The sequence below is a fragment of the Eucyclogobius newberryi genome, unplaced genomic scaffold (assembly GCF_026437365.1).
Source record: "Eucyclogobius newberryi isolate DKJ021-1_F unplaced genomic scaffold, fEucNew1.0.hap1 SCAF_15, whole genome shotgun sequence".
Lineage (NCBI taxonomy): Eukaryota > Metazoa > Chordata > Actinopteri > Gobiiformes > Gobiidae > Eucyclogobius > Eucyclogobius newberryi.
This window is the reverse complement of record NW_027315779.1, coordinates 30938231-30951449: the sequence shown is the minus strand read 5'-3', so window position 1 is coordinate 30951449 and position 13219 is coordinate 30938231. Positions and strand designations below refer to the sequence as shown.

Sequence of the window (13219 nt, the reverse complement as noted above, 5' to 3'; positions counted from 1 at the left end):
CAGGTCTGTCGCTGTGTTTGCTTTGTGGTTCAATGGTGATAAAATATTTCCTCTTTGAGGAATAATTAGTAATAAGAATATATAAAATAAGAATAACCCCTGCAAACCCTATATTACAATCATTTTTACATTTATTTTGAGTCACTGCATTTCTTATATTACAGATTACTTTATTGTACAAATGGCTGTTATTTGATTTAATTACTAGAATGAGTTACCTTCTTACAAGTTATCTCTTATTTGTCGATCAACAGAACGCATTCTGATTCAGTGTTCACATTTTTGAATGAATAAGCCCAGTGTTGTGTTAACGCAGTGCTTCTCATTTTTTTTCTGATAAGCCCCCCCATAGGAAGAAGAAAACACTTCGCGCCCCCCAGTCTCTGCCGCGACTATAAATACGGCGGGCGTATGAACTCCGCACCCCCAATATGTTAGCGAAGCAAAGTGTGTGTTTTATTGATGTGTAATTTATTTGGCTTCATCTGCCAACATTTGAAGACACAGTAGACACACGGTTCTTTCCTCGTCTCCCACCTTAGTCACAGTGAAGCCAAGCGTTACATACGCTTCGTCATATTTCCTCATCTTATAAGCTTTTGGGTGACTTTTGTTTGTATCGTTATTAGGGATGTCACAATATTCATTTTAGTCATGATTATCATGAGGAGAAATATCACGATTGTACGATTATTCACGATTATCAGCAAAAACAAAGGAAACATTTATATTGTATTTTTTTTATAACAATCAACTTCCCTACTCTTTAATACAGCGTATTAATTTAAAAATAAAATGGCCACAAATGGATTAAATAATATAAATGTATGCTTATTGGCCCCTCATTGTAGCTCTTTTAAGCATTATATAATTTATTAGTGAGATCAGCTTGGGGGAGGGGCTTGAAGCTTTGATAAAGTCACTTTCCTTTGGCTCACGCCAACAACAAACAGATTTGTGAAGAATAAAAAAGTATTTACAGGTAAGATTACGCTCTGGAACTACCTAATGCTTATGATTACGCTCTCTCGTAACTCTTCCCCTCTCTCTTTCTCCTCCTTTGGGCTCGCAGTGTGACTGCTTTGCCCCATTAGCAGTGGGGCCCCTTGCTTTGCCTAAGATAAAAAATGCATTGAAAAAACTACTCACGCTGACTGTAGTGTGGACTTCTGTGTGTAACAAACCGGTCGTTCAGCGCATTTATTCAGTCTTGTTGACATGCTCTAGTAGCGTCCGACGCTCAAACGCCCCTGACGTGTTGCGTCCGACGCTCAGAACGCAGGATTTGCGAAGCAAAAACACATCGTCCACATAGACTTTGAATGTAAACTGGACGCTTTGACGCCGCACAGTGAATGGGCCATTCAAAAATTTAAAATGGGAGGAGGGCGTGCCCCACTATTTGAGAAGGACTGTGTTAACGTGTATGCATAAGAAGCAGTAGGCCTACCTTTTTAGACCACCAGATGGCACAATAGAGTGCACCAACATTGCGTCAATACTGTGTCATCACAGTATCAGAAATGTGTAATACACAGCTTGACGCGTCATCCACCCATCACTACCTCCATTCTTGTTCTCCAGTCATCAGTGCCACAGACTCTCCTCCGCTCTCTGACTGCATACACTGTATGATTCTTACCCTTTTCTCTCACTGTACTGTCTGTGTAATCCACGTGTTCCATCTCTGATGTCCGCACTCTGCAGCTGTTGTTCAGTCTTGCGGTTTACTGAATAAGTTTACATTATTATCCAGTTAGTTATGTTTTAGAGTTTGCGCACAGGGAATTGTATTGCAGGTTGGGGGTAGGCTACTGCACAACTTGTTCACTTTTACCATAATCAGGCTGCATGATATTAGTGACTGAGAAGTCTGACAGATCAGCAACAGCGCAGGAGGGAGAGGCAGCAAAACATTTCAATGCATTGAAACCACGCCAATAAAACCTCAAATAATGGCTTGGGATATAGCCTCACACAAAATAAGCATGCTCATTGTTAATGCGGTTTCATCATTCTCATATAATCATTATCAGTCTACTGTTAGCTTTTTTAAAAGGCTACAAAGTTATTGCAATATTGCAATAAAGTATATTTTAGCTATATTTTAAATTGTAATTTATAATTTGACCGGTTGTTTTCCCAATTGACCAGAATTGACCATGATGCAGCTAGTGAGTGACCAGTGGAAAAAAAACTTCTAGCATAACCTCTGACAAAGTCACACGTAATGTCAGGCCTTATCCACCAAGCAACAAATCCCAAACTGGTATAATATTTTCCCCAAGAGTAGGCAAAATGGCATTTTTCTTCTCACCGTATCTGCTGTTGAACAAAATCTGCACACATTCTCTTAATGTGTTGATGTCTTCAGTTTCTTTAATAAAAGTGTCCCATTTTTCTAAAAAATAAAATAGATAATATTAACATTAAAATCTTGTTTTCAGATTCTAGTTTGATAGTTTGATGTCGTACGTAGATGGGGGGCAAGAGCCAGATTTCCCTATTGGCCATGGACTAACCAGTAGATAAATTCAGAAAATTTCTATTAGTGACGAGAGACTACCATAGATAATGCTATATTGCAACAAAAATCTGCATTTTACCACGGGGGAAGCTAAAATTAAGATTTTTGTTGTATTAGCAAGTTTTTGAGTCTCGTCACAAATATACATTTTGTTCCATCCATCCATTTTCTTCCGCTTGTCTGGGGCCGGGTCGCGGGGGTCCCCCGGGGGATCCCAGGCGTTCCCAGACCAGCCGAGAGACATAGTCCCTCCAGCATGTCCTGGGTCTTTGCCCGAGCCACGTCAGCAGGCTTCTCTCAACATGGTGGAGCTCTACTCCGAGCTCCTCCCATGAGACTGAGCTCCTCACCACCCCCCGGGGAGGAAACTAATTTCCACAGATTTTATCCGCTATCTTGTCCTTTCGGTCATTACCCAAAACCACCAATTAACTTTTGTCATGTTACCTTTTGGATATTTCCTAAGAAATTATAATGTAATCAAAAGGAGAACCCCCCCTCCCCCATCTGGCAGTATGACATCATCACATTCTAGAACCTGAAAACCACCAAAATATGGGTTTCAGTCACGTAACTTGTTTGTTCTCACTACCATTTTGAAGACGTCACTGCATTCTGTTGCCTATCTCTGCTGTTAGATAGTCATGAAAAACAGTGCATATAAGTGAAAGCGAAAAGCGTTGAACCTTCAATAAAACAGATGTTATGGGTTTTGACCCTATCTACTGCGGTGAGTCGCTGACAAGCCCTTTGCACCGGATGCACCCTCAAAGCTTTCAGGAGCACTGACTGTGTGTGGGTGACTATATGATATTAAAATATAACAACCAGACAGTTGGAAATTAGGCTTGTTAAAACTGTCTGCAAGGTGGCATAGCCATGCAATAATACGCTAACTAGAATTAGCCAGCTACCCACTACCTGAAAAAAACAGCTCACTACTTAGTTACTGATGACAGTAATCAATTTCTGGTGACACACGGTGTCTTTAGCAATGTAACAGAAGAGGATTCCTTTGTCTTGAAAGTTTTTGTTGAAACAGCCCAAAGTGACCAAGCAGCTTTCGTCCTCAAGATGGCAGTAGCAACGAGTATGTGATGTGACTTCAGACCCATGAATAGGTTGCGTTCGCGTGACATCCAGACATTCTAGAATTCCTATTCACCTTATTCCTGAGGCCTGTCTAGGGGCCGCCTTACAATGTAATCCTTCTTCTGGTTGGAATAATTAACATGGGACTGCCGTTGATGGCTGACTTGATGGTCACATGATCATCAAACATTTTACACAAATCAATCTACTTTATAGCATATTTTGGCAGCAAGATATTGCCTTCGTTCTGTACTTAAATTAACTGAGTTGGCGGGGTGGAATAAGGTCAATAGTTTAAACAGAGCAGAGACAAGTCAGGTGGAATTTACGGTTAAACTGTCAGATTGCAGATTTGTTGATCTGGGTCATGGATCATATCTCTAATGATTAGGCCAAGTCACAAGAAACAAAAACTGGCACAAAATTCAATGTTGTCTCAAAAGTGAAATCCTTTCTTCACAACAGCCTCAAAAATGGTGCCATTATTCAACTCCAAAGGTGTGATTGTTTTCAGTTAAAGGATTTATAATAATAATAATAATAATATTGCAGGTTCGTGAAGCCAATCCAAAACAAATTATGATATGGTTTAACAATAATGGTTTATATTTGAGATTTCTGACCAAAATGTAAATCTCCTATATAGTTATATAGGCCCTTGCCCTCCATATGAGTTGTTCTAGAAATTCTAGAACGCGAACGCAACCTATAACAGCAAAATGCATTGTGTAACAGTGAGATAGCGTGACTTTACCTGATTTCTCATGCACTATGGAGAAAAGCAGTCTTTTGGAAATGTGGATGCTGGGTGGGCTATGACAATGTTCTCTCGGTCTTGACACTTCATCTGAAAATATTGACAAATCAATAAAAGCAGCTGTACAAATTCAGCCATTTTAGAAAACAAATGAGTTAATTGGACGTATTAACATGGTTAATGGTGAATGTAGGTACAATCCAACACTCATTATTTTTAGTTCCAAAAAAACTTAAAAGCCCTAGATGTTTACTTTACAATATTACACACAGAAGCTCCCCTCTAAAACGCATGTTGTTTCCATGTCAGATTTTTGGAGGTGAACAAAAGAAACACTATCATGGCAAAACTGATTTTAACAAAAGTCCCATTTGGTCAAAAGTCGGTCAAATTTGTCCATTTCCAAACTATATGTAGTTTGGAAATGGAAATGGATATACATATACATATGTATATACACATATATATATATATATATATATGTATATACACATATATACACATATATATGTATATACACATATATATGTATATACACACATATATATATATATACATATATACACATATATATGTATATACACACATATATATATATATACATATATACACATATATATGTATATACACATATATATGTATATATATATATATATATATACATATATATGTATATACACATATATATGTATATATATATATATATATACATATATATGTATATACACATATATATGTATATATATATATATATATACATATATATGTATATACACATATATATGTATATATATATATATATATACACATATATATGTATATATATATATATATATATATATATATATATATATATATATATATACACATATATATGTATATATATATATATATATACACATATATATATATATATATATATATATATATATATATATATATATATATATATATATATATATATATATATATATATATATATATATATATATATATATATATATATATATATATATATATATATATATATATATATATATATATATAATATGTCCATCGTGCTCTTATTTCCTGGTTTTTCGGTATCGGATAGAACTTCTCTCCGTTTATTTTCCCAGTTGCTGCCACATAAACCTTCACCATTGTGATAATAGTAAAGAGTGCGATATCATTAATGAAGTTTTGGGCCTCTTTGAACCGTGTTTTGTCGTAAATCGAAGCAGAAAAACTCCGAAATGGGCTTGAAGGGAGACACAGCCTGCAGCAGCGCAGCGCGGAGCCGGGGGGAAGGGGGCGGGAGGCGAGAGGGGGGATGGTGACGCGTGCTTGCCCTTATGACGAGGTCTTGCCCCACCGCCCGTCAGTTTGGAGATTCGAGGAAAGGAGATAGTCTGTAATATAGCTAAACACTGCGGGAATCAATCAAAAAAACACTCTGGGTACATATATGAAGCACAAATAGCAATGTAAGAAGGTTAAAAGCGCTGAAAAGTCGATTTTGCATGTTATGGGACCTTTAAGCCAACTTGCAGTGTTGGGTAGGATTACTTTTAAAAGTTACGTTACCTCGTTACTATCCTGGAAAACAAATGCGTTATGTTACTGCTCAATGTGTGATAAAAGATTAGAGTACTCTTGCGTTACCAATATTTAACATTATTGTATATATAATTTGCAGACAATCCCTTTGCATTGCTGAAAACAGTAACATAATCATTAAAATATTAAAAAAACAAGCAAATTAAATGCGTTTGACTGAGCTTTATTTATCTTTTATGTTGACATATTACCACAATACAATGCCATACAATAAGCATGTCTAGGCCTGTCCTCAAGCAATGAAAAATATTGCTAAAACAAAAGGAGTGAATTAGCAAGAGCAGCGACGCACAACAACGGAATGCGCTTGTTTTAGCACACTGTAGTTTATTTAAATAAAACTCACTACATTGCTGTTACTCTACATTTACTCATATATTTTCATCCCATCTAAACACCAGCCGTTTATTGTGTGCTAATGCAGTGATGGCTCGAGCGGCCGCTTTTGTCCTGCTCTGTAGTACTGTTTGACAGGTAATAATTTTGGGTTTGTTTGTTCCCCAGTATCCTTAGCAGTTGCGTTAGCCCTGCTTCAGCATTTTTTGTTGTTGCTGGAGTCTGTAGTGGCATCCTCTGCCCGAACAACTTGTTTTTGTGTTTTCATACTGCTAACACTCGCTTTCGAAACACTAGTGGCGTCTCCGGCTCGATCTGGTTTGCCAGGATTAGCCTCCATTCTTGATTTTCTACAACAAACAGGAAAAGGAGGTGTTCACGGCCTGACCTGATTTTTGTAACAGGCACACACCTGGTAGGAGGCTCCCGGTGCTACAACAGGTATTCGTATTTGAAATGCTCCTCATGCTTGGGCGTGGAGCATTTGAGGCAAAGCCTCACTACTGATGCCTTTGCGTCCATGCAAGATGCCCCCCAGTTTTGGCCTGGGCCATATGCCGCCTATCGAGCAGGCCGGCTATTGCCTAGCTCAGGGGTCCCCAACCATTGGGCTGGGGACCGGTACCGGTCCGCAGCGCATTTGCTACCGGGCTGCACAAAAACTGGAAATAATCAGTGACAGCATCTTCTCCGACGTAACTTTCGCCTGTTCCTCATGACACTAATAAGCTTGTCTGTGGATATATAATGAAAAGCCTGATAGGAAATTGCAAATTAAATCCATTAACTACAATGGGCTAGGGTAACTATAATGGGCTAGGGCTGGGTATCATGGCCAATTTCATAAATCGATTTGATTTCGATTCATAACGTCCTGAATCGATTAATCACGATTCGATTCGATTCGTTTCGATTCAATACGATTCGATTCAATTCAATCTGCTCTTAAATAATGAAAATGGCTCAACTGTTTTACAAAATACAAATGTACTTTATTTTTTCTTTTCACCATAAACAGGTTTTAAGTGCAAACTTGTAAATTGGACAGTTTAAACTTCAGCTGTAAACAAAACTGTCTCAAAAGTGCAATTTTGAAATATAAAGTAGTTTTTAGACCTGCTTGTGAGGCAAAGTTCAGTGGGTCCAACGTGCATCAGCTGCATTATCTCCACTGCACGAACCATTATTTGCAACTTTGTCCGTCACGGCTGCTGGGTCTTTACTGGTCAGTCCCCAACTCCTGTATGGCCCCCGTCAACATATTAGCTATATTATTAGCGGTGTGGCTAGTCAGGTCACACTCAGGTACGACTGCGTTGACCATGATGTCCAGGTGTTATGCATACTCTCTCTGCAGATTCGGCATTTTCGTTAGGATGGCGTATTTTCACACACACGGGATAACTTTCTGTCAGATGTTTACGTTGCACCATAACGTAGTGTGGATCTAGCACAGGAACAAGCCGCTTGAAGCCTTTGTTTTCCACTACCAACGAGTACGGGCGTAAATCTTTGCAGGCAAAAGTTGCGATGGCTTCCGTTATCGTTATGACCTGCGGAGAATCGGCTGGTAATGTTAGTGATTCTCTCAGTTTCATTTGTTTTGCCCCGGACGGCTTGCTGTCGGAAGCTAACGTTAGCGTAGTGTGATACCCTGTCAAGTGGTTTCTGAGATTTGTAGTATTTCTACAATAACTGATCTCCGCTTTGGTTTTATCCGGCTCTTTGTCCTTTGTTGTTTTAAATCCGAAATGGTTCCAGACGCCAGACTTGAGTTGGGACGGCTTGCTGAGCTTTACCTGCGTCGGTCATCTTGCACGCTTGACAGGCGGACGTAAATGCGCCACTGCTACGCCACGCACAAGACTACTGGTGTTAACTTCATCCATCCATCCATCCATCCATCCATCCATCTTCTGCCGCTTTATCCGGGGCCGGGTCGCGGGGGCAGCAGTCTGAGCAGGGACTCCCAGACTTTCTTCTCCCCAGACACTTCCTCTAACTCCTCCAGGGGGATCCCGAGGCGTTCCCAGGCCAGCCGAGAGACATAGTCTCTCCAGCGTGTCCTGGGTCTTCCCCGGGGCCTCTTCCCGGTGGGACATGCCTGAAACACCTCCCGAGGGAGGCGCCCAGGAGGCATCCGGAACAGATGCCCGAGCCACCTCAGCTGGCTCCTCTCGACGTGGAGGAGCAACGGCTCTACTCCGAGCTCCCCCCGTGTGGCCGAGCTCCTCACCTTATCTCTAAGGGAGCGCCCAGCCACACGGCGGAGGAAACTCATTTCGACCGCTTGTATCCGCGATCTTGTTCTTTCGGTCACTACCCAAAGCTCATGACCATAGGTGAGGGTAGGAACGTAGACCGACCGGTAAATAGAGAGCTTTGCCTTTCGGCTCAGCTCCCTCTTCACCACAACGGTCCGATGCAGCGACTGCATCACTGCAGCCGCTGCACCGATCCGCCTGTCGATCTCACACTCCATCCTTCCCTCACTCGTGAACAAGACCCCGAGATACTTGAACTCCTCCACTTGGGGCAAGGACTCCCCACCCACCTGAAGAGGGCAAGCCACCTTTTTCCGGTCGAGAACCATGGCCTCGGATTTGGAGGTGCTGATTCTCATCCCAGCCGCTTCACACTCGGCTGCAAACCGTCCCAGTGCATGTTGCAGGTCCGTGTTTGATGGAGCCATCAGGACAACATCGTCTGAAAACAGCAGAGATGGAATCCTGTGGTCCCCAGACCCCTGACTGCGCCTAGAAATTCTGTCCATAAAAACTATGAACAGAACCGGTGACAAAGGGCAGCCCTGGCGGAGTCCAACATGCACTGGGAACAGGTCTGACTTACTGCCGGCAATGCGAACACAGCTCCTGCTCTGGTCATACAGGGACCGGACAGCCCTGAGCAAAGGGCCCCGGACCCCGTACTCCCGGAGCACCCCCCAAAGGACACCCCGAGGGACACGGTCGAAAGCCTTCTCCAGATCCACAAAGCACATGTGGACTGGTTGGGCAAACTCCCATGAACCCTCGAGCACCCGATGGAGGGTATAGAGCTGGTCCAGTGTTCCACGACCGGGACGAAAACCACTCTGCTCCTCCTGAATCCGAGGTTCGACTATCGGTCGGATTCTCCTCTCCGGTACCTTGGAATAGACCTTACACGGGAGGCTGAGGAGTGTGATCCCTCTGTAGTTGGAACACACCCTCCGGTCCCCCTTCTTGAACAGAGGGACCACCACCCCGGTCTGCCAGTCCAGAGGCACGGTCCCCGACCGCCATGCGATGTTGCAGAGACGTGTCAACCAAGACAGTCCGACAACATCCAGATACTTTAGGTACTCAGGGCGGATCTCATCCACCCCCGGAGCCCTGCCACCGAGGAGTTTGCGAACAACCTCAGTGACTTCAGCTTGGGTGATGGATGAGCCAGCCTCCGAGTCCCCGGTCTCTACTTCCTCTTCGGAAGACGTGACTGTGGGATTAAGGAGATCCTCAAAGTATTCCTTCCACCGTCCGACGACACTTCATGGGCAAGTATAATGGCAAGTATATTATATCTCTGCTCTTGTCCTGCGTGATAACATTTCTGATACGTGCGTTATACATGACACGTCATCGCGGAAGCGTCGCATCAAATGCTCTGCCCAAAATTAGACCCACAAGCCAGCAAAAATGAGTAAAAAACAAAAGTCTTTGGAGAGCATTTTTGCAAAGGGGAAAAGGCTAAGTGAGGAGCAGACGAGGAGCCAGCGAGGATTTTGGACACCTCTCCTCAGCCAACATTCTGCGACTGCTACGCGATCATCTGTTTTTACTTTTACAAGAGTTTGAGCGCTACTTTCCGTGCGCAAAAGATCCGCGAACTGCGTGTCAATGGATCCACGACCCATTAAACCGGGCGAATCGAGCATGTGCAACAAGAGGATCAGCTGTTGGAGATTGAATGCAACAACTCTGCTGACATTCTGGATGAAAATCAAGCCAGAATACCCTGACATCGCCACAAGAGCACTAAAAACCTTACTACCATTTCCAACATTCTCTGTGTGAAGCAGGCTTTTCTGCAGTAACGGCAACAAGACAAAACTAGAAACACACTGCAGGGGTCATTGTCTCCCATCACTCTAAGATGGGACCATCTCATTGCACAGAAACACACGCAGGGCTCCCACTGATTCAGTGTGTGGTGAGTTGTAATTTCTATGCACTTAATTTTGCCATATTTATCTTATGAGCTTCCACCAGTCAGAAGAACAGTGAGGACACGTGTAACTGGCCGTTCACAGGCGCTGGTGGGCGTGTCACCTTAGTGTCTCGAGTCCCTCTCTCAGTGGCGAGACAGGTCCTGGTTAGAGCATGTTGGTCTGTTAGGCTCCTTTCCATCTCGGAGGGAGATGGTGCACACTGGTAACACACTCTGCCCGGTCCAGGCCTTGGAGGTTTACATATGAGCCATGACGCCTGTTAGACGCCTGCGCTTTCTAAGCAGCACCATGCCTGATGGGTGGTCGAGGCCATTGAGCAGTCTTCTGTTTCTCAGAAGCATCTGCCTTCGAATGGTGTAAAATACCACACAATGGTGTAAAATACCAATTGACCAGAAGCCTGTCCACCTCCTGGACTTTGCCCTCTACATTTGCCCGATTCTATAGAATCAATGTGACAGAGGTATAATAAGTGTTTCTTTTATAGCTTTACACCAATCTGAAGTGAACCCATCACTCCCTGGAGATGTGTTCTTTAGAAAATCATCTAAAGTAAGGCCATGTTTCTGTTCAACATCTTCGTAACCACAATGATGCTTTATAAGATTTAATAAAGTCTGACAAATAGAAAAACAAATAGATCACGCAACAATCGGCACTCTTTTTTTAAATTAAACATGTTTTACTATGTGACCATTACTTGAATTCACATACCCCATAGTGGATCCATTTCCTGCTGGAGTTCAGCCCACTGTGTTTGGGATTTTTCTGAGGAGCACTTCTGCCTCTGCTGGTGTTTTGAACACGTGTTTTTCTGCGGGACCTCTTTGTTTCTTTAGGTATGTCTTTCTTTAGTGGCTGTGTTACATGTGTTCATTTTATTTTTGTTTTTTGCTCTCTGGCTGTGTTCTAGGGTTTATGAGTTTAAGTGTTAAAAATAGATAAGTAAAAAATTAATGAAGCCCCTCGTCTGTAATTAAACTCTGAATATGTATAATGATACGCAGCTTGCATTGTAATACTGAATGCCAAGATGCCCCTGAAAAACAGATTCTAAATCTAAGTGGTACTTTCCTGGTTAATTAAAGCTAAATAAAAAGCCATGTTTAGTACAATATTTTTTTTAGTTCTTACCACTGTTGTCACAGTCGTTGACAGCCATAGACTCAGCGCCTGGGCATTGGCTCAGCCCGAGCAGGGACGAAGGGCTGAAGTCAAGTTTGCCATTGTGGTGAGATTTGGAGGACATGGGCATGCCATAAAGGAAGTTGGACAAGTCCATGTTGTTTGAAGGAGCCAGGTCTGCTGAAAGTGCTGTTTGGGTTGAGGTATTTCCTTGGCTGTGGCTGCATGTGTTCATGACAGATGTGGAAGAGTTGCACCGGATTTCCCGAGTCAGATCCTCTGCTGGCCTTTTATAGAGCACATGTCAATGGGGCAAATATAAGACAGTGATTTACACATGGGAAAGGGCAGAGGTTTAGAGTCACCAACAAATTCACATTCAAAGTGATATAGCACACAACACTCTCAACATATTTCACATGATACAGATTGTACTTGCTTGGAGCCTTGTATTCTATTTGATCAGATTTATTGTGGTAAAAATCCATATTGATCATGCTCTAAACACAGAACTTAAGAAGAAAAGCATGCATATTGTAGCTTATACACTGAACACAAATTTTACACTTTTGTTTCTAATGCGCTTAAAGGTTGAATGGACGATTTTTTTGACCCAAATCTGAGTCTTGTTTCCTCGTGGCGTGGACTGCCAATTAGCCCTGCCACGTATCAATCATAAAACGCACCTACTGCTCATCTGCAGCCGCGTGCGGGCTCGTCCCCTCGAGCAGCACGTTTTCGCATGTCTAAGCGCATTGATCTATCATAATATAGTTCCCTCAGTGTACGGGACCAAATTAAGACGGAGAAAGACAGTTCGAGCTGACTCAGAAGAAGACGGAAATCTACGGGAGACGAGAGATGCAATGCAATCCAATGCGCTGATAAACAAACGCACTTGTGTGTTGTATCAGTCCGCACGGGAGAGTGCGCATGCGCACTTCCGCCTGAGTTCTCAAATCGCCGAAAAAACCGTCCATTGCGCCTTTAACTCAAAGATATAGAACGTTTCTATATCCACAAAAGACTAATTTATTTAAAATATTGTTCACTAATCTGTCTAAATGTGTTGGCCAAGATTATTCAGCTCACCTCTTAGGTGTGCTATATCAAGATGCTGGTTAAACAGCATGAACATTGTAAAGGTGTGCCAACAATAAAAGGACATTCTGAAATGTTACGTTTTGCTTTATTGTTGTTTTGTACACATTGGACAAACTGTCTATGTGGATTTGCTCTGACCATCTGTACCTGCAGAATAGTCTACTACTTAAGAACAAAATACTAGAGTCCAATGTGAAGCTTGGATTTACACAACACAGGCTGGACTGAGACCTTCAAAAAGCTAAAAAGCAAGGCTGGGGAGTGTGTGCCTACGTTAACAAATGCTGGTGCCACCCGAATCATCTCATGTTGCACTAACTGTAGTGCACATCCCACTTTCTGCGATGGAAAGTTGACTACAGAGACTGTCTCCAAAATTAATGGACAGATAGTAATTAACGGATAGCATTAATTGAATTTTATACAAATAAATGTCTCATGAGAGGGAAAAGACAATTTAAGTTTTATA

The 13219-nt window shown here is 42.1% G+C and overlaps 1 protein-coding gene across 1 annotated transcript in view; it reads right to left on the bottom strand.

Annotated features, from left to right (window-relative positions):
* The window catches only part of gtf2ird1 (GTF2I repeat domain containing 1), an 88901-nt gene that overhangs the window by 58851 nt on the left and 16831 nt on the right, over positions 1-13219 (bottom strand). The window contains exons 6-8 of the mRNA XM_072446963.1: positions 11656-11933; positions 4374-4466; positions 2318-2401 (exon numbers count right to left, since the gene is read on the bottom strand). Of these exons, the coding sequence (XP_072303064.1) occupies positions 2318-2401; positions 4374-4466; positions 11656-11933 (455 nt within the window). The remainder of the gene's footprint in view (positions 1-2317; positions 2402-4373; positions 4467-11655; positions 11934-13219) is intronic.